General features: G+C 39.9%; 2 protein-coding genes across 4 annotated transcripts; both read left to right on the top strand.

Moving 5' to 3' along the window:
• Window positions 1-1,463: 1,463 nt before the first annotated feature.
• On the top strand, window positions 1,464-9,075 carry LOC145911269 (EF-hand calcium-binding domain-containing protein 4B-like). The gene is made up of 14 exons (XM_082998556.1): window positions 1,464-1,658; window positions 1,846-1,957; window positions 2,073-2,241; window positions 2,802-2,954; window positions 3,508-3,602; window positions 3,767-3,930; window positions 4,361-4,542; window positions 4,608-4,662; window positions 4,905-5,014; window positions 5,764-6,248; window positions 6,660-6,817; window positions 7,148-7,330; window positions 7,772-7,846; window positions 8,224-9,075. Exons 1-14 carry the CDS (start codon window positions 1,557-1,559, stop codon window positions 8,446-8,448), a joined length of 2,268 nt encoding a protein of 755 aa, XP_082854682.1. The 5' UTR covers window positions 1,464-1,556; the 3' UTR covers window positions 8,449-9,075.
• A 1,856-nt stretch (window positions 9,076-10,931) lies between these two features.
• LOC145911131 (VWFA and cache domain-containing protein 1-like) lies at window positions 10,932-20,368 on the top strand. 3 transcript variants are annotated; one of them, XM_082998382.1, is made up of 24 exons: window positions 10,932-11,170; window positions 11,506-11,568; window positions 11,746-11,898; window positions 11,982-12,190; window positions 12,466-12,634; window positions 12,716-12,839; window positions 12,911-12,985; window positions 13,892-14,026; window positions 14,340-14,422; window positions 14,553-14,685; window positions 14,947-15,096; window positions 15,343-15,460; window positions 15,570-15,681; window positions 15,978-16,137; window positions 16,596-16,741; window positions 16,950-17,119; window positions 17,322-17,429; window positions 17,496-17,600; window positions 17,977-18,151; window positions 18,382-18,561; window positions 18,821-18,924; window positions 19,229-19,332; window positions 19,556-19,659; window positions 20,001-20,368. In XM_082998382.1, the coding sequence occupies exons 1-24, from the start codon at window positions 11,012-11,014 to the stop codon at window positions 20,178-20,180; spliced, it is 3,219 nt and encodes a 1,072-aa protein (XP_082854508.1). In that variant the 5' UTR covers window positions 10,932-11,011; the 3' UTR covers window positions 20,181-20,368. The 3 variants fall into 3 exon arrangements, with proteins under 3 accessions (XP_082854508.1, XP_082854507.1, XP_082854506.1); XM_082998381.1 differs by having other exon boundaries at window positions 18,818-18,924; window positions 20,004-20,368; XM_082998380.1 differs by having other exon boundaries at window positions 18,818-18,924.
• The last annotated feature ends 500 nt before the right edge of the window (window positions 20,369-20,868 follow it).

Below are 20,868 nucleotides of genomic sequence, written 5' to 3'. Positions count from 1 at the left end.
CGGAGCAGCCGCGCTTGACGACGTTCCGCTTGCGACAAGTTTTACAACTTTGCTTTGCGTATTAGGGCAATGAAAAAATAAGAAAAGTTTTTTTAAGAGTTTTTATTTTTTTTCTGTCGCACGCGTGCATTAGAAAAATTCTTTATGGGTGGGTCATCTTTATTCGTACCAAAAGATAAGTTGATGTAATGAACAACAGTTTAAGGGCGCTTGAAATGTGTCGCCCTTCCTTTGTATGTTGATGAAATACAATTCAGTAATAAAGAAATATAATTTAAAGACTATGGTGCTATGAGCGAGTTGTTTGTTTCGGCCCCAAAAACGTTTCATGGAGATCTTGGTGGCAATCAATCAACCCAGCATAAGCAGCACCAAAATTGAATTTACCCGTTGGTGAATTGTAATTGAATATGGTTGGGCATTGTGTTTTTTATATTTCCACGAACTAGTAGAACAAAGTGCTGGACTACGATGAAAGCTTTAAGTTCATAACGTTGGCGTATATGGCGTATATGTATGGGATCGAACCACCTCCCCAATTGGATAAACTAATAGATTTTGTCTCTTGTCAATTCGATTTAGTGTTTATGTAGTATGAAGGCAAACGTATATTTGAATGTGTGTCTCGGTGAACCCTTTACCCAGCTATGTCAAGAGAAAAAGGGAAGATCGGAACGCCCGCAAAACAAACAGAATATTCACTTCTCCGCACGGTCGGCGAAAAGCTATTTTGGAAGGGCGTGAAAAAGTTCAAGTATAGGAATTTGTGCCAACCAATAAAAAAATACCGCTTATTGGCAAGTAGCTGTTTTTGAAAAGTGCAATGGATCATATGACATGCACGTCTGCTGTCTGGATGAGTTTAAGAGCGGGCGGTTAGCGCTGCGATATTCTCTTTAAAGTTGTTGAAACGCACTTCATCGCCACAGCCTTGCTCCCGGATACGTAAATGCATTACGTAAAGCAACCGAAGCTAGTATGGCATACTGTGTGACAAAGTTAGCAATGTGGGAAAATTTAGAACATCAGAACAAGCAGGCTTACGTGTTTTGTCAATAAGTTCCGACCAAGCTATTGAAACCAGCTTGCCGGTAACGCCGTCAATTCATGTGCGAAGGGTTGACGGTTGTTGTAACCTGCTCGGAGAATAACCAGTCAATATCAAACGTTTCTCCATACGTGAGGCAGCCTAAACTTGCTTTTAGTCCTAATAATCAGTTGATGGGTGGTGACTAGTCCTGTGAAATGCTCCATTAGACAAAGCAAACTTGTGACGTAACAATGTCGTTTTCGAAGTGCGCAGGTATTATCAACGCGAAGCAATAGCCCTTCAGGCTAGTTATCAGTCTTGTCAGTGCACATTGCTGTGTCATTGATTTCAGGAACATGTATATCACACAATCTTTTAAAATGGTTGCTGTTATGTAGTTCGAAAGCATTTCTGTGTTAAAAATGCTCATTTGCAGGTAGGGTTTGAGTAAAAAATGTGACTGACAAGGCAAAGCGCCTCGTTGAATTGCTAGTTTGTGGAGACAATAAACAGGACATTGTTGACGATGGAGACCGACGTGGCAGACATGGTGCAGCAAAAGGCGATGGAGTTGTTCGCTGTGTGCGACAAGGAGAACAAGGGGTTTATCAACAAAGTCGACATGCAGGTATTGCATACGTTACACTTACACTTTCGGTAAAAGCTTACTATTTAAATTAAACTGTGCGGGATATTACAATCACTTACCTTCTACGTGTCAAAAAGTGCACATAACGACATGTATGGCTAATGCGGCTAACAACTGCACACAATTTTCTTCGTTGGATCGACAATGATACCAAAACATGTTTTAGCGCCTCAACGGGGAACTCCCTCTCAGTGACAAGCAGCTTGAGGAAGTATTCGACAGTCTGGACAACGACGGGAATGGATTTCTAACGTTCGAAGAATTCTGCGATGGATTCGGTTGGTGCTTTGTCTGCAAACATAGCCGACTGATTCAATTGCGTTGGTCGATGCTAAATAATATTTCCATTCGTGAAGTGCATGTAAAGAAAATGCGATACATTGTGTCTTTCAGGCGGTTACCTGCGACAACGTTCGAGCACCGAATCAACTCAGGACGTCGAAGAGTCTTCGGAAAGCTTTGTAAACGGTGACACTTACGTTAATGACGTCACCGAGGAGGATACGGAGCTCCCACTGCGCGATTTAATCAGCCGATTGGTGTCTAACCATTCTCTCGACAAGTAAGACTTTTTACCTGGTGTACCTAAATAGTTTACATGTAGCGCCTTGTCCTTTTTTGACCAAATTTGTTTAATTTGCAAGATACGCGTACTGAGTCTACTCATGGTGACGGGAAGCACAACACATCCCGTTGCACATAATGCACAACAAACTTTCCTTTGGTTTTCTTTATAATGTCAAGTATTTCCACTGTTTGTTCGTTTCGAACGTCGGGTCCATGTACTGCAAAGTTTTAGGCTAAACAGGCAATTGTTTACATTATTTTTGACATGGTAAAAACACAGCCAGCACCCAGTTGTGTTGTGTTCCAGAGTATGCAAATCACCTGGTTAAATTTGCAAACAAATGCCCATTGGCACAATTTCAAGTGACGACAATCCTTTCAAATGAAGTGAGCCTGCGGGCGCTTCCATTGTAATGTGAGCCACTGCATCCTGTCTGCAGCGTGGAATGAATGCCTTGTTGGTGGTTTTCCTTGTTTCCTTTCGCTAGGATTTGTGCGGTCCCGCTGGTGTTAGTCGACTGTCAGTAATGTGTATTTTTCTGGCGAACTCTGCAGGGGAAACGAAAAGGTGATTCTCGATCTGTGCCATCGCATTCAAGAGGATAGGGACATGCAGTGCAACAGCGTGGAGGACTTTGTGCAACTTGTCGTACAAGAACTCAGCACGGCCAAAAGTGAGAAATCGGCCATGGAGAGGCTGCTTAAAGAGTAAGTTTTTGAACCTGCAGCATCTAAAGACACCGATTCTTTAGAATTCAACTGAGTTGTTTTGGTTTCCCAAAGCACTTGCAAGCTTACCAGGTGTGGCATTATCTGTTATGAAAAACATATGTAAGCTAGCGAAAATATGTAAAGCACTGAGCATGGCGATTTGCCACTGAAGTAAAATAGTTCACATAGTTGAGTTTATGCCATCGAGATTTATTCATGGTTAAAAACACAAGATTCTGCACATCAATGTGTTTCTTGTTCCAAATTTGCTGCCATTTCACTATGTGGCCATTTTATTGTGATTGCTGGACTCCTAAAGTTAAGCTTTCCAGATAAATATGTATGATTAAATTTTTGCACTGATCAAGCTAACTCGCGATGACGTTGTCATAGTAGTGACGCAGCAGCATCGACATAGTCAACAGCAGTTTGCTGTGTTATGGCTCACCGATTTATGCAATAATGCATAGCGCGTACATCGTGCAGTAACGTGCACGGCTTTTTTGAGGTGATTTTTATCATCAGAATTTAACCAGTCGTCGCATAACAGGCGATCCGCATCGTACGAAGACGAAGTTTCTCAACTATATCAAGAAATGGAGCGACAAATCAATGAGGAACGAGACAGGAGCCTAAATGAAGAAGGTTCGTGACAAGTTGATAACCGTTGGGAGTTGCCCTCTCAATGAAAAGTCGATAGGGACACCGCGTAGCTCGCATCGATTCGGTTTGAGGCTTTCTTTTAATTCAGATCAATGACCGCGCCGCGATCTGTGCGGTATACTCACAACTTACGGTTTATGCAACAGTGCAGAAGGAGCGGTCGCTGTCGCTTGCCCTTCGAGAGGAACTGAAACAAAAGCAACTTCAGCTTGAGGCGGTTCACGAACGTCACGACAGCTTGGAGCAGCAGATTGTAAACCTCAGCACTGGAAAGGATGAAGTAAAAACGGAAAACTCGCAACTGTTGCAGGTCAGTACGAAGAAATAAGTCGTGTTTGTTTTGTCAGTGTGTATTACGCACAATATGTGGATATAGAGTATTTGTTCGCAATTCGTTCTCTTTGTTAGACTGGTTGCGTGTCCGTTATAATTGAAAATACCTGCTTTGTTTGTCGATGGTCTGTAGCCATGTGTCACTGGCCTTGTTGTAAATTAGCTATGACGTTGTGTCGAGTTTTGTTATATTGTAGTTTGGTGGTTTTCAAATCAGCTGGTGCAATCATACGAAAAGAAATAGTTGATGGCGGAAAAGTGTAGTCACATGTATTTCTTAATTTTAATGCAAAGCTCGTTTCGGATGTAATGATTTGATCGTTGGTATGAATATTTAAACTGGTTGACCTTTTTTTGTTAATCTATCGTCGACATAGCCAGTTACTTACGCTAACGCTGCATTTCAGTTGAACCAAAGCCTTATGGAGGAACTACAAAATGCTCAACAAGACCTAGAAGCGACCCGGATCCGAATGGCAACATTACAAAAGCAGAAGGAAAGTCAAGAAGAAACGCAACTGGCAGAGCAGGAAGCCCATCAACTTGATTTGGAGAAGAAAAGTTTAATTAAACAACTGGAAATCCTAAAGTATGGAGTTATTAAAAGTACATATCCTGTATATTTTAAACATTAAGCATTCCCGCACTTTTCAGAGATGTTAATCGGAGGCTGAGGGATGACAAAGACGAGGTATTGGAGAGATCCAAGGTGTGTTTTGAATAACTTGTCGTTTTCTTTTTTTACCAAGTTCTTGAAGGACATTATGCTCTCAACACTTGTTGTAGCTTGGCATTTTTCCCGAGAATGCAAGTTAATTGTCTGAAAGATTAAACGAAATATTTTGGCTTCGAATATGAAATGCAAAGTGTCAGTTTAATTACATATGGCGCCTACTTTTTGTCTACACCGCTTCTATAGTGTTCGGACTAATGCTTTCGTGCTCGTTTCAGCACTTTCAAACTCCGCCGAGCAAACAGCGAAACACGTCGACACCCAAGCACAAAGCCCCCCTGTTTACACAAGGCTCCAACGTCGGGAAATACTTTCAAAGCGAATTCAAGTACGTTTAAAACTTTGCTTTAGTATAATGACGAAGAATGTTAAGCTTGTAACACGTTACACGTTCGTTACAAAGTGTGTGTTTTATGTATAGTAAAGTTCAAGTTCCTTGTTGTAAGTCCCTGTTGCTTTTGCTGATTACTTGACACGGCTGTTGGACATGATTGCGCCAAACACCAATCAGCCCTTTCGTTGATAGTTAAGCATAACCTTGTGTTTTCATTCAACTCATTGTTTGCATTATTGAGTAACTCACGAACCGGTTTGCGTTACTTGCGAACTATTACTTAAAATTTAACAACGGGAATCGTGGCATTTTCGTTAGGATTTATGTACGGTAATGGGATTGCACAAAACCAACACAAGCGGATTTGGCCCAAGGGCCTTGACTCTAAAACATAATTATGTCGCTACTGCGAAAATACAAACCATAATTTGTAGTTGTTGGTACGTGTTTATACGACCATTAAAAAAATAAAAAATTGGGATTCGGACTGGATTCGGTCGAAGATTGGATGAAGGTATGTTCATGCATCCTTATTTGGTTCTTCGTCCTGTCGCAGGAAATACACAGAAAATATTGTGTTGAGTTTGACTATTTTTTTCCCTATTAAGTACATTGACTAAAAGCGTTCTTGCAAAACTTTCTTCGCAATGATCCGAACGTTTTGCGGTCTAATTTAATTCGTATCAGGTAGATTCAGGTCGACCGAGCAAAAATCAGCTCCTGGTATTTGGTTTTGTCTGCAGCGGAAATTCGTTTGATCAATCGCCGGTCATACAAGAGTACGACGAGGATTCGTCAGAATTCCAATCCCACAACACGAATATGAACGACACGCAGGTGGATGGAAAAACACAATTAAGCTCCTCCACGACACAATCGGACTCCTCTTCCTCCACCACGAGCGGCGGCGCGGGAGTAAATAAGCTAAAAAACAAGCGAAAAAGCAAAAGAAAAAACTCCCGAAGATCCAAAATCACGGGGGGATTAGCACCCATGAATGGAGGAAAAAGTGAGGAAAACTTGGGGGCAGAAATTAATCAGATAATTCAAAACGGGTCGCGTTCTTCCGGAGGCAAAGAGGAGAGTGCGAAAAGAGCGCGAGCGCGCTTTTACAGGAAGCTCTCTAGGGATCCTCACGCTCCGACGACGTCCTCCGGGGAAGAGGGTGGGAAGATTGGTGCGGAAGTAAACGGAAATGACGTTAATGGAAAAACCAACGTTGCTGACGGTAAATTGAAGTTTGCCTTGTTTTGTGTTAACTGAACAGAATGTAGGTTGTTAAACTGTATGTATTATTCAAACCACTTCTAACATATGTAAATTCAAAGAGTCTTTGTAACTTGAGTTCATAAAGTTGTTAACAGTTACCGTGGTGTAAATTCACAAACAGTGATAATTTTAAATAATATAAACCTTCTACACACCACTGTGTTTTAAATAAATTATTACTGATGCTGTCAGGCATGTTTTATTGCTGCAATATGGCTCTTCAGGTAATAATTTCTTTATATCGACGTTTCGGCCACCATGCAGTAGTCTTCATCAGGATGTAAAAATGCGAATACTACAACGTGGGCCATGTTAAGGCGCACAAACTAAAAAAACAAATGTTTTTTAACAAAACAATCTGTATTTGTAGAAATTGACGGAACGACTGGTACCAATGCCGAACCTGACCGTGTGTACAAGATAGTGTTCGTTGGTAATAGTGGGGTTGGGAAGACCAGCTTTATTCAACAGTTCGTAAGATCAACTTTCACGCCAAAACTTTCCGCCACCATAGGTGTTGACTACCAGGTAAAATTTAATTCTAGTTTACTCGCAGCTTGTGTCGTGTTGAGTGTGGTATAAGCCGATTAGTATGGAATGAAACTGATTTCTTTGGTCGAAAAACAAGCTTATAGTGGCCATTTTGTTCAGAAACAGTTGCATTTCTGCTTTTTACCCAAAGTCGTTGCTAAGTTGCCCAAAATGCTGTCTATTAAACGAAAATAATATGCATCAATCGTCAAAAAAAAATCTTACAAAACTAAATTTTCCTATTTGCCTGTTGACGTTGGTCGGACGTTTGTCCGCAATGATTAAGTTTGGTTTCGCAAATTTTCTATCTGCCTGCCAATCGATCAGGTCAAAACCGTTAGTGTGGACGGACAATCAATAGCTCTCCAACTGTGGGACACGGCGGGCCAAGAGAGGTACAGAAGCATAACGAGGCAGTACTTCCGAAAGGCCGACGGCGTTGTGGTGGTGTATGACGTCACCAATGAGAAGAGTTTCCTCGCTGTGCGAAACTGGATGCAGAGTGTTCAGGTCAGGTGTTGATTGCAAGTACTTTGAAAGCTCAGAATCAATCAGTTAACTTTATTTTTGCCAATGTCACCAAATATACAGGTGATGACTTTAATTGGAATAAATTTTGAAGTTTTGCTGTACGTGACCATTGCGTTACATTGCGTATTTGAAAGCGCCTTCTAATATATGCATCAATGCAAAATTTACGTGGGAGATGAATCTGATTTATATTTCGGTTGTGTACAACATCATACCAGTTTGCCCCAAACATGCCATGATCCACTTCACTACTTCATGTTACAATAATAAGCTTACCGGAGTCTGATTTCTACTTTTCTACCGCTCTTATCCCCTATTTCATTCTGTCAGTTTTGTTGTATGTTTAGTATGTGGCATGGCTTTTTGAACAGATAAACTATACTTACAACGTTTATTGAAATGATTTTTCGTTAATCACAGGAAGGGGCAGATCCCAATGCTGTTATCTTGCTTCTTGGTAACAAAAGTGACATTGCAAACAACGGCACTCGTCAGGTAGGCAACATGTTAACTCCGTATATCTTTTTTATTACATCGCCTGAAGCAAAGGTTGAAGGTAACAAGGGAAGCAAAAATTTTGTCTTGCTAATACAAATTTAAACAGCTATCGTGTTCACTTAAGTAAATAGAGGGGTTTATCGTGATTGTGTCAAATTTGGTGCAAATATTGACAGTTAAACTTGTTTCTATGTGACAGTATACGTGCTGTAGAAATTTTCGTGTCGTGAATTTTCATGTGATTGTTTGATATACCGGGTTTATCAAATGGAAAGCAATAGCATTTTTGTCCTATTTCGAACAACATACAGCGTAAACCAAAAGTCGTATGTATGTGATAACAACTGCTTTAAATTGTACATTGAACCCTACAGGTAACTCCCAAAGAAGGCGCCAAACTGGCGGAGGAGTACGGTGCCAAGTTCTCAGAAACCAGTGCGAAATCAGGCGAGAATATTACTTTCAGCATGCTGCTGTTCGCTGGCGACCTCACGCGGCTGGAAGACGAGCAGCGGGAGAGCGTTTTGTCGCTTGCTGCCAGCGATGAAGAGGCCAAGAGGGGAAACTGCTGCGCTAGTAGAAGAAATAGCTCGTTTTGATTTGAGTTTCGTTCCTTGTACAAACGTTTGGATTTCGGACCTCTGTGTTGAATAATGCTGTGATTTGGTACTGGTTCCATGGGTGTTAATGATTTAATTACACTCCTAAAGGACTTGGGCACACCATACGGCATTAAATCTACCAAAGATGGGATGTTATTGGCAGTGACGGGATTCCTGCTAATACTTGTTTTATTGTGGACATATGTAGTTGTTGTTTCAAATTTGTTTCAAGTTTTTGGTTAATTAATTTAATTATTCTGTGATCGTAGACTTAGAGCTGTGTACTTTTCTACACTAACCAAAGATACGCTAAAACAGTTACGGTATACTTGGTGCTGTGTATTACGTTTACCAACTGCTGAAAACAACGTACATGCAATATAACGATGGTTCGCAATTGGTCGAAAAAGTTGCGGTCGTACTGACAACCTGTGAACTTTGCACATGCATTACTTTGCACTGTGTTAATATTACTTTGTGTTGTAACTTCAAAATCTTCCACGCACTGTAAAGGCGCAAATAAATGTGCAATTTCTTCCCGCAGCAGTTTACCTGGTCATAACGAGATTGAGATATTCGTCCAATTAAAGAAGCAATGTAGTTGTAACCAACTTTCAGAATACTGGAGCAATGTAGCATAGGTGAAAAGAGTGGTATTTTAATCAGCACGTTTTACAATTCAAGAAGCAGTACGTGGGTTTGCAGCTTCACCATTCCAAAACATTTCCGGAAAACAGGACTCCGAACGAACCCAAAGCCAAAATGTTCATACAAGCGCAATGCTTGGGACTGAAAGTCGGTGGTGTACAGTATTATGGAGTGAAGAGGTTTGGCTTTATATGTTGAAGATCTCGCTTTCTCAACAGCCGCGACTAAAAGTCGTTTTCCAACTCCAAGTTTGCGGTAATTTTTGTCGACACACATTCTCTGCGAAAAGAAAGCTGTTGTTTTTACTCCGAAAAAGAATTTTTGTGTCCAGTGCGGCATGGTACCCATGTTCCAGATATATAGGAGAAAAAACAAAACAAATTACGCTGCAGCAAAGAGGACGTCACACTATGACGTATAGGTGCTTACGATACGGCACTAGACCCCTAATTTTAATCTAAAATTGTGTTTTTGTCCGTCAGGCCTCAATTTCTCTTCTCCAGTCCGCAACAGATACAAATAAAAACAAACGATAGTGCATTCAAACAAGCCTAAGCGAAGTAACGTTTTCCAACATTAGGTGGAAAAGGATATAGTCATGCCTTTACACATTTAGCAACAACGCAACAAAATATTTTCCTCATAAAATATTGTGCCAGTTGTACCAACAAAACATCACTGGGTAGGTTGCGAAGCCGATACTATTCAGATTAACTTAATGAATTGACACACTGCAGTAATCACTGAAACCCGAATATTCGGTAACGTCAAAAACCCCACGCACGGTAATACAACTAAGCATCGATTAAGTTACTGCTACTCACAGTGAGTTCCAAAGTCCCTGAAAAATCGTCAGTATTTGTAAACACTACTCCTTGTGGGCGACGCAATCCAACGGTCCCGACAATTTGGTCCCGATTGTTTGAAGCTACAATTGCAACCAAAAAGCAGCAAGGCATTGAAAAGTAGAACTTTTGAAATTCCGTTTTGCTTTCCAAATCTACTGTCGTTGATTCCACAGTTTTCCTCCACAGAATTCGAGCTGCGTAGATATGAAGTTCAGAGCAATCTCACAATGTCAATATAACAACTTACCCAAGATCAGTGTTGTAAATTGCAGTAGTATGTACAGCAGCGTGGCGCAAAACAAAGTGCTCTCGAAGTATATGTTTACCGCAGCCAGGCCAAACGCAAACGCTACCTAAAAATTTTTATTTGGTAATATATAACACAATTTACGTCCAAAGAATGACTACCTGTAGACGTATAGACTGAAAACAGCCATGAAAATACGCCTGGGTGCCATATTCACACAGGCTCTCACGAACAAGCATCTTGATTGTGTTAAGGTCATCATTTGTTGCCTGTCTGATTACCAACTGAATTGGTGCTGCGTGCATTGTAGCGTAAGACGTACTGGAAATCCAGCTGGGCGTCGCGCGCTTATTCTATAAATGGGCTTCTTATCACTGGGTGCCATGTAATGACAAACGACAGATGGTTTCAACTAAACACCCCTGTAATTATACAAGGCTTCTGGGGTGATTGTTTTTTTACGTGGTTACACTGTATGAACTTGTAATTAAACTGTATTTCAAAATTTCAAAAAATCCGGTGGCCAGCGGCTGATTTGCACGTTGCTTGATTTGGTAAGAAACATTCAAAACTTCATAATCGTTGCGAGATTCCCAAACTAAACGAGTACTTGATCTATTTAGGCGTATTTCGTCATGCAGGTCTACGCTGTTCAAGTTGACTGCGCACAAGAAGAAATTATCGTGCGTTCTTTTCCTGTTTTTTTTTCGGCATAGTTTCCCTCTTTCTCAGGTAGGACTGTCGACGTACCGAAACTCAAGGTTTTGGCAAGTTACTGCAGACACGACAAAAATACTCTGTTATTCGTGGGGACTGTATGGTAGAAATGCTGCAGTATTTAGGCAAACATCTGGTTTGTGTCGTCATACTGGGCATTACAACAATAAGTGAAGCTTTGCAAGATGCCAATCCACAGCTGCTGTCCAACAAAATTCAGGAGATCGTGCAACAAAATTTGCGCCACAAAGACATGCAGGTAAATTTTTCATTGTCAACAAAAACTTAGTGTTTTGGAATTTGGGAAAGGCAAATGCGGGAAGAGATTATTGTTCAAAATAAACAACTGAGCAGACTGCCATCGTCCAGATCACTTAGTTGACTCTCGTCACAACTTGATGGCGATAAACGTAAAAACATCAGATTCTGATTAAAAGAGTTACTGCAATACCGCTGATAATTAATACATTGGTACCTTTTCTGCCGCAAAGTGCAACGGTTTACTTCAGTGTGATGTTCGAAAAGCATTCTGCAGAAAGTAGACACGAAGTAAATTATTTTCGCAAACTGTCGCTGAACGTTATGTTTTCCTAGGGTTACATCTACAACCATTCATACGTAAATACTGCAATTGATGGTCGGAACCTCCTTAATAATGTAAGTAACATACGGATGCAACTGTAATTCCCAATGCAATGCTTGTTAAATGAAATATTGATATAAGTTATATCATTAAGTTATATGAAGTTATACCTATCACATCTTATGCCTTCGCTGGCAAATGCAAAACATGTAGCCGAATATTTTAACCTTAACCCGAGTTCGATATGGTAGCTGGAGCTCAATCTGAGACAAAAGTTTGGAAGAAGGGTGACCGTATTGCTAAGCCTTCGTAACACAATCGCCACGGGAGGAGACTCGTCCAGAAAACAATGCTGCCAACTGACACCAGCAGACGTGGAAGTTCACAACAGTTTCATGCAAAATGTAAGAACAGAGAAACTGTATATGGTTTGCTGTAACTACATAACTACACTGCATCCTAACAAACAGAGAATATTCATTAACAGGTAACGGTGAACAGAGCGTGTGAGCGCATTTCTTCAAACGCTGCGCCGTCAGCTTCACGAATAACGAGCGATTTTGACAACGCGGCGTTCCAAAACTTGCAGCAAGACCCCTCGCTTAAATGGCAATATTTCGGGAGCGAGGAGGGCATAACCACAATTGTCCCAGGTCCGGTTATAGATGTATGCGGGAGATTTGAAAATCGATTCAGGTACAAATACCGAGGTTACGAAAAACATCAAAACTTCTTGAAATAAAACTGCCACATTTATCGTCTGGAGTGGATTTGTAATAATAAAGGTAAAGAAGAAGTTAAAACGAGTAGATTCTTGTTTATTTTGCCTTTTTATCCACATAATTTGTGCCACTACTGTAGGATATAGTTGGTTGTGTTGTTCAAATGCAAAACACGCAAGTTCTGTGAACATTCCTAATGACGTTAAGACCTGGAACATTTTGTCGTAACATAACTGTGTTACACAACAGGCCATGGTATATCGAGGGTAGCACTCCACGAACAAAGCAAATTGTTATAGCCATTAATCGAGGAGGCAGCATGAGTGATCCAATAGGTGGCGCCGGAAGTAGAAGCCGAATCGAAGTTGCAAAAGATGTTGCTAGAATATTGATTGACAGTCTCAACCCCAGAGATGAAGTAAGTGTAATTTTTTCAGTATACAGCAGAGATATCCATCATACCCAATACTCACAAACTTACGGTTTTCCTTATTTCCAGTTTGCTGTGATTGCATTTGATGGCATTGAAAAACTTGCTGGTTGTTTTGAAAGTAGACTTTCTCTGGCTACACCCGACAACAAGCAGAAACAAACAGGGTTTGTCAATCAACTTCGGGCTGAAGGTATTTGTTTGCTTTGTTGCTGTTTACTGCATGGTAACAACACAGACCATTGCATTATGATTATTGTGCAGGACCTTCTAATTACGTCAACGGTATAAAAGCGGCATTTTCGTATTTTTCTTCCAGCGGCGGAATAAACGATACAGGTAATTCAGAATGAAATATATTGGGAGGTATCGTATGGCAATTCGAAGTAATTCCTCGATAGTATTTTAAATTTTCAAAAATGCTTACAACAAAGGTATTTATTTTGGTCCATGTTTGGTGCAGCTTTCGTCCTTAAAACTTGAAACTTGCTGTACACAAAGACAACCCAAGCATAACTGCTCAATAAAAACCTATAGACTGCTCAATGTACTATGCGCTACAGTGCAACGTTCAAAGCCATTACGGTTCGCAGTCAAAATTAGGAAAACCCCATTCACGGCTCAGTGACCGTAAAATGGCGCAAAAGCACTTCGACGCGACGAAATGTTTGTTTTCTCGCATGGAGCGTGTGGGGGTGGAAATTCTTCAGTAATAGGACAGTCAAAATACCTGTTATTTGATATGCTTCCTTGTTGGCTTCCAAAGAATGAAATTAATATCCAATAAAATTAATGTCCAATAGCCGCTGATTTCTGGTGCTTTACCTTACTTTTTACATGTTTTTTACTATAATTACAAATTGTAATATCCAAGAGCAGAGCAGCAATGCTGTATGTCAGATGGTGGTGTGAGGCAACAAAAAAAATACATTGGTGATTTTATTTGCATCATTTGTTTGATCATTCAAACCCTTGAACTTCTTGCGTAAACAGCGCAATTTTCATAGTCAGAGCCAGGTTTATTCCCAACATGCACTTTGTTAGGTTATACGATGGGTATGGAAATTATTAACGCAGTTGCCACAGTGCCTCGAAATGGACAAATTTTAGAATTTATAAAAAAAATAACTTGCAGCCAGAAACGTTTTTTTCAGAACTAAACATGGTTTCCAAACATGCAGCAATTATTTAAGTTCAAAGTTGTTAATTTTTGTTTTGGTTTGATACATTGTAACTATAATTCAGAACGCGTGGTTGCGTTTATATCCGATGGCACTTCAACCACCAACTGTCAGACGGTGTTCACAACCTTGCAACAAAAAAACGCACTTTTGGACAACTCAGTGACCATGATGACCTTCGGAATAGGGACAGGAACAGGTAAGAAATATATCCTAAACGCGACACGTGGCATTGCTCGATGACAAACATCGAATGAAACGATAGCGTGTATTTCGAATAATACTATGCAACAAATAGTTGTTTGTCAGGAAATTTGTAATTCAGACGCACAGCTTAAAGAGAGCAGTAAACAACAAATGAAAACAACAAAATGAAACCTTTTAGATTTAATCCTCACTTTGGTATCTGGTTCTTGCGAGTTGGGCAATGTTGTGAAATGAAACACAATACGTTTAGTCACCTGTTGAAGATCCGATGCATTTGCATAGAGTATTTTTCCGAAACTTTTCAGACTTGGAGATTCTTGAAAGATTGCCAGCACAGAATGGGTCATCGTGCGAAGCTCCAACAACTCCTGGACTTTCAAATCCAACGGTACTGCATTTTGTATTATGTCGGTAGTAGATGCAATCTACCAATTCTTAAGTAATGCTTATCGTGACAATAATACTGGTTATTATGGACAAGAATTTTTGTGTAACTGATCATAATACTTCCTTTGTAGGTCGGACAATACCTGCAGATTCAAGAGACAAATATCAGAAACCAACTAACAAACTTTTTTGGATTTTTCCGCTTCGGCGTTAGTGTGAATGATCCAATATGGACCGTTCCTTACCTTGATGATTGGGGCTTGGGTAGGTTTTTTTGTTAGGGCACTTCAACGTTTACCGCTGTTTGCAAACATGACAAAAATTATACCAAAGCCGTTAGAGGACAGAGGATTTGTTTTCAAATTAATCCAGTGTTGTGTTTAAGGGCGAATTACGTGAGCAAACGTATCTGCTGTATTTTTTAAAGTTTACCTGCAGACATTAAGACACGGCTTGAAAATATTGCATTTCGGAGAAACTGATCCTATAAAAAAGAAGTAAATACACTGTGTAATGTTATTTCAGGGGTGGTCATAACCGCTGCTCTGCCCGTCTACGTAAGATCGACATTTGCTGGTGTGGTGGCTTTGGACATGACTCTCAACGAACTACTCGAAGAATCCACTTTTCTGAGGCCCAGTGAGATGTCGTACGCATTCGTAGTTGATAAGTTCGGTAAGTATCGCCGAAGCAGACGAGGCAATGAGGCTTGTTTTGAACAGTGTATCCAAATAAATAATCTTTATATACAGTTTGTCACAATAACTCCATACAGCATTGAGTCTGATTCGGTATTCTATATTTCTCTGATTATTCAGGTTTTTTATTTCATAAAAATCCTAGAATATATTGCTTGCTTGTGCACTGCTTTTATAAGGGACTGACTTTATAAGAGGATAAAAATCCTAATCTATTTGCCAGGATTGGTCATCAATCATCCTCTTTTTCCTTACGTCACCAACAACATTTCACTGATTGTGGAAGCTACTGCCTTCGAACGTGACCCAGGATTTTTGTCCGTTTTTGAAGATCTGAAAGCGTAAGTTATCAAAAAACGATACTTCCTTTAGTACAACGGGTTGCACCAATCTTCAACAAAGAGGCAATGAGCAAACGAAAAGAAAATTATAATGTTATATGTATTGCAGAGGGAGAGATGGACAAAAAACGTTTGTTTCAACACATCGGTTGGCTGATGGAAACGACACCAGATACGGAATAACGGCAACGCAAATTGAATCAACTTACTTCTACAAAAAGGTAAACTAGGGAATGATCTGTTTATTTTTCTGAACTTAATATTGATTTCTAGATTTTAAACTTATACCTTACATTTATTTTTGCAACTGCAAACACGTTCCAATTAAACAAAAACACGTAATGCGCACAGCTATGCAAACACAAAACATCTGAGATTGAACAATAACGATTACAACCAACCAAAAAGATCCTTAATATAGGACAAAACTGCCACATCAGCTTTCTTTAAGTTTATCATGCTTGTGCCGAACCACAAATAGTTACCTCACATTACAAAAACTTGTTAATCTATGAAGATTGAAGGTACCCCATTCCGCTTGTGTGTTGTCGTCCCCACTGGTGCAGAACGTGCCACTGCCCCACCGTTCACCCCCAAACCCCCATTTATTTACCACCGAATCGACATCGACCCACCAGACAACACCTGTGCCTACAGGGACCGATACTATTGCAACAGTAAGGAAACTATTTCGTGTTGTATGCATGACGTCAATCTAGTGTGTTATAGACAAAGGGGTTTCCATCCGATAATTTTTCTGTACAGTATGTGAAAAAGCCCCAGTTTCTCGTGTTACGATTCACATGACTGAAATTAGGCTCCAAATAAAAGCAAAAGTATTGCTACGAGCGTCAGAGAATTAAAACCAAAGTATGAAGTTTACTGTACCTCTGGTACCCTATGTACGGTGGCAATGTTTTTTTTATAAAAAGTGCAGACAACCTAAGAAAGTGAATTTATTGTAAATAGCTTTATATATTTACAGTCAACATGTATACATTCTCTGTTTATATACATGTACGGTAAAGCAGCCATGTTTGCAAACCAGCATTTTTACTACAAGTATTTATGCGTTTCATTCAACACGAAATATCCTTGCCGTTTCTGAAGTCAAAACAAGCAACGCTTTATTTAGGAGACCACTCAAGCGTGACGCTGAGCCCTCGTAGTTTTGTTCGACCTGAGGAGTTCATTCTCACCACAGAAACCGCGGAATGGATACAAAGAATGAGGAGCTACATGGAGGGAACCACAAGCAGAGACGATACCCTTAACCTCAAGGTGTTGTTAGTGGCGCAGCATTACTTGAGGCTCTGTGATTAGCACGTAGTCACGCCTTGTATAAGGATGGCTTCATTGTCTAAAATCATTCATGAAAATAAGAGAAAGATAAGATGTGATACTATTACTGCTTGCCTGTTTATGTATTATATTTGTCCTAAAGTCACATGAAAACGATCAAGTAGGACTTTCATTCTGTGATATACAGGAGGGAATACGGGATGTGGTGACCCTTACACAGTACGCCGAGACTTTGTGGAAACAAACCGCAGAAGACAACACGGTGATTTTTAGGTACATCGCCACTAAGGAAGGAGTGTACAGGAGATATCCCGGATGTGTCTTGCCACGTGGATTCGACGCTAATATTCAACCCTGGTACGTTGTATTGGCCTGCGACAATGGGAGTACATATGCAAAGTCGTTTTGCTTCGTGTCTTACTGAAGAGATTGAAGCACTTAGAAGCACACCAACTTAGCATGTCATAAATATTGGCGACAGGGGCTTTTGTTTAAAAAAAATATTCCGTTCATTGAAAACCTGAAAACACATCAATTAAATCCATGTACATTTTGCCAGGTTCGACCATGCAGTTGCGAACCGCAACAAGTTCGCCGTGACGCCTCCTTACCAAGACAACAGCAACCAACACATCGTCACTTTAAGCCGTGTGCTTTTTGGCAGCAGGTGATTATTGAAAGACGTTACTACGCAGCGCCACCACGCTGTAAAGCAAACATTCGTCTTTTTTAGTCAAAGCGATGAGATTGTCGGAGTGATGGGAGTGGACTTGCCAGTATTCCGCTTTCAAGATTTGTTCAACGTGATTTATCCGCAGTGTTTGCGTGGAGATACACAGTAAGTAACACAGAACACCATGTGTTTGGCAACCACAAATTATTCTTACAATATCAAACGCTTTCCTTTGTTGTATTTTGTTCCGTTTTTCAATGCTTAAAGGTTGCTACCATTTCTCACAAAATATTTCAGTTTAGAAGTTAACTGATAAAGTAATAAGACAGAGCCCTAAGGTTTACAATATATGCTCAGATTCACGCTTATATATATTGTATGCTGCTTGGCAACGATTAAAACAACACTTAGTTAGTTAATCTTATTTCAACAATTAACATACATATTTTTCATGAAAAGTTACTTATGTTGTTTGTGTGTTTTGGGACAACTACCATTAGTCGATATATATATATATATATACCTTTTGTGTATTTTGCAGATGCTTGTTGATGGACAAGGGAGGATTCGTAATTCTGCCACCAGATGACGCAGCAGAGCTTGTTCACATAACAACGGCAGAACAGGAGGTGTCGAATGCACTTATTCAAGCGGGAATCATGCAAACTCAACAATGCTCCACAATCGAAGACGGACAATTCCACCGCACTTACAAAGCAAGTCGACATTATTTTTTGTGAATTGTGCCTTCATGACAAGCCAAAGACACGAAAACAAGATTGAGTGTACATAAATATGCTTATTTTGGCCATCCATGCCAAATAATCAGAACGATCAGCGCTATATAATCAGAACGATCATGGTTTATTTTTACACTACAATTTTGCACCTTTGTACGTGTAGTTGTTCTTCAATTGGGCTGTAGGTTTTATCGTGTTTTTCATAGATATCGACAGATGCCGCATACCGAAACAGAACCTTTTCAAGAGATGGTCGTTGTTTCGACTTTTCGCTGCAACCTGTTCCCACCACCAACATTTATCTTCTGGTTCGAAGTGACGCAACTTCTACCCAGTGCGTGTCTGGATCAACTACATGCCTTTGTTCGAGAAGCGCAAGAGGCGACGTAAGCTTTGCCCAATAATTCTAACTTTATACTTCCAATGAGAAAAATACAGTAACTTTTAGGCAGTTTCTGACACTTACACACTCACTAGTTACTCATGCACAAAAGTAACAAAATTATCATTTGAAGCCTAACAAGTAGGTGGTTCACGAGCTTGTTCTCACAAGAAAAGTTCTCAGCTGAAGAATAAAGCACCTTAGCTAAAATTGTTGCACACAAATCTGGTGGGTATCGGCTAACTATTTATATCTTTTAGCAGGCAGAAACATGCAGCGATGACAACGATGCTTGTCAGTGTCCCTGCAAGAACGTCAATACGAACTACGATGCTTGTTCAAATACATATAGCAACGATTCCACCAAGTACGTGAAAATTATGTAGTTTCTGGTTGCTATCGTTTAATAAATGCTTCATATCCTAACACCCGAATAGGCGCGGTATTCTATTGTTTGCTTCCTGACAGGATATCAATGTTGGGCAGCATTTACCAAGTATTCACCACTCACTCACTATAACGTCTTTGACTGTTTTAACGCTCACTTGTATCTACATTTTGCAATTCGAAAACGATATGTAGAATAATATTCGAAAATGTCGCTATGGCAACCCATATATCAACAACTTCGTAAAATGGTTTCCACATGTTGCAAAGTATTAATCTTTCAGTACGATCCAACCGTGTGTTCCTAAAAGCATTCGGAATCTAGGAGGATTACAAGAGGAATTATCCGTTTCCGCCCTTCCAACTTGCTTTGCATCTGATACTGGACGTAAGCAACATTTGTTCAAGTACATCTTAGATATATTAGCGTTCTGCAACATTTTCACATTGGAAACCAGTGTTAAAACTGCAACATTTTAGTGTTCTTAATTGTAAAAAGTCTTTGTGAAAAAAATTGGAACGGGAACATCGTATATATAAGTTGCATATGTCAAGTTCATACATGTTTGTATGCGGTTTTTAAAAAATTTTCGACTAACCTATTTTTTTAGCAAACATTGGTCTTGTCGTTGGGTTGGTGGTAGGCTTGTTCTCCGCTCTGGTTCTTTGTATACTACTTGCTTATGTCATCATGAGAAAGAAGCGAACGTACACAGTAAGTATTGGTGTATTACAAGGGGACGTTGTGACTACCTCGTAGGGTGACATTGCAAAAACCGGCAATTGACACTTTTTTGTCCTATAGTTTGAAACAAAACACATCAAGTTTAAAAATACCGTAATAAGTGTCAAATTAGTTCCCTTAAAAAGCATTCTATTTAAAACCGTGTAATATTAACAATCAGGTAAACTATTTTTTTGCATATGTGAAGGTTTGCATATGTGCCATTAGTGACACTTCCTGTGCATATTAGGTTGATGGCAAACACGATGCTGACTCATATAGTTTTGATCAATAGCTCTCTGATTTTGTTAATTGTGCGCAATTACATCAAGCAGAATGGCAATGCCACCAACGTTCCACCAACCCATCGCGAATCCGAAACCCCGAGCACTCCAAAGAAGCGTTATTCTGACGTTGATCGTGACCAACCACTTCCGGCCACCACCAGAGTCGAAGTTGCAGATTACGAAGATGCTGAATATGCGAACCCCTACTTAGATATTGTTAACTAACCTTGCTTTTGTATTGAATTTCCTGATGACTGTTTCTTCTGCATTTCTTTACTTTTGGGTAATAAAGGTTACCGCATCCCGGTTTAACTAACTAATGGTAAAAGGTTGTTTAACGCTAACGATCCGCACAACACGCTTTTACAGTTGCGAGTGTTTGTTTGTTTTTATAATAAACTATGTAGTGTAGATATGTGTATATGCTCTTCTAATTTAATCAGAAACATGTTAAAACAGAGCCAGTTTTCTCATCTGTATAGATACTGAATAGTATATAACCACAGCAAAATATGGTTAATAAGTAAAAACAAACAATACAAGCGTTCATCGACATAGCAGGATAAGTTGGCTGGTATTGTCATCATCAGACCACATTTTGTGCACAGTTTTTTAAATAATAATTTACACATGGAGTTGTTGATCTATCCATAAATAAGTTGCGATGGTCGGGAATGCAAGTTACAAGTTGCTTTACTGAAAGAGTCTCACGCCCGAAACGTGACGGAGAGAATCAGAAAATTATTTGTAAATATGTTTCAACAAGGAAGTGAAACTGACGTGATGGCAATGTCTCAAGGTTCTAACAATTGGCGGCCAGGAATAATGTTTTGTTCTGTTGTGCAATCCAACCACGACACCGATTCACAATGTCCCCTTGTTGACTGACCATTTGAACACGCGCGGCAAACGC

The sequence above is a fragment of the Ascidia mentula genome, chromosome 8, assembly GCF_947561715.1.
Source record: "Ascidia mentula chromosome 8, kaAscMent1.1, whole genome shotgun sequence".
NCBI classification, from domain to species: domain Eukaryota; kingdom Metazoa; phylum Chordata; class Ascidiacea; order Phlebobranchia; family Ascidiidae; genus Ascidia; species Ascidia mentula.
The sequence above is the reverse complement of the archived record's forward strand: the minus strand, read 5'-3'. Positions and strand labels throughout refer to the sequence as shown.

Coding starts and splice junctions, on each gene's coding strand:
- LOC145911269 (XM_082998556.1), top strand. CDS start 1,557: ATGGAGACCGACGTGGCAGACATGGTGCAGCAAAAGGCGATGGAGTTG. Junction 1,659..1,845: donor TCAACAAAGTCGACATGCAG/GTATTGCATACG, acceptor AACATGTTTTAG/CGCCTCAACGGGGAACTCCC. Junction 5,015..5,763: donor TACTTTCAAAGCGAATTCAA/GTACGTTTAAAA, acceptor TTTTGTCTGCAG/CGGAAATTCGTTTGATCAAT.
- LOC145911131 (XM_082998380.1), top strand. CDS start 11,012: ATGGTAGAAATGCTGCAGTATTTAGGCAAACATCTGGTTTGTGTCGTC. Junction 15,097..15,342: donor ATTCGTAGTTGATAAGTTCG/GTAAGTATCGCC, acceptor TCTATTTGCCAG/GATTGGTCATCAATCATCCT. Junction 19,660..20,000: donor GAAAGAAGCGAACGTACACA/GTAAGTATTGGT, acceptor AATTACATCAAG/CAGAATGGCAATGCCACCAA.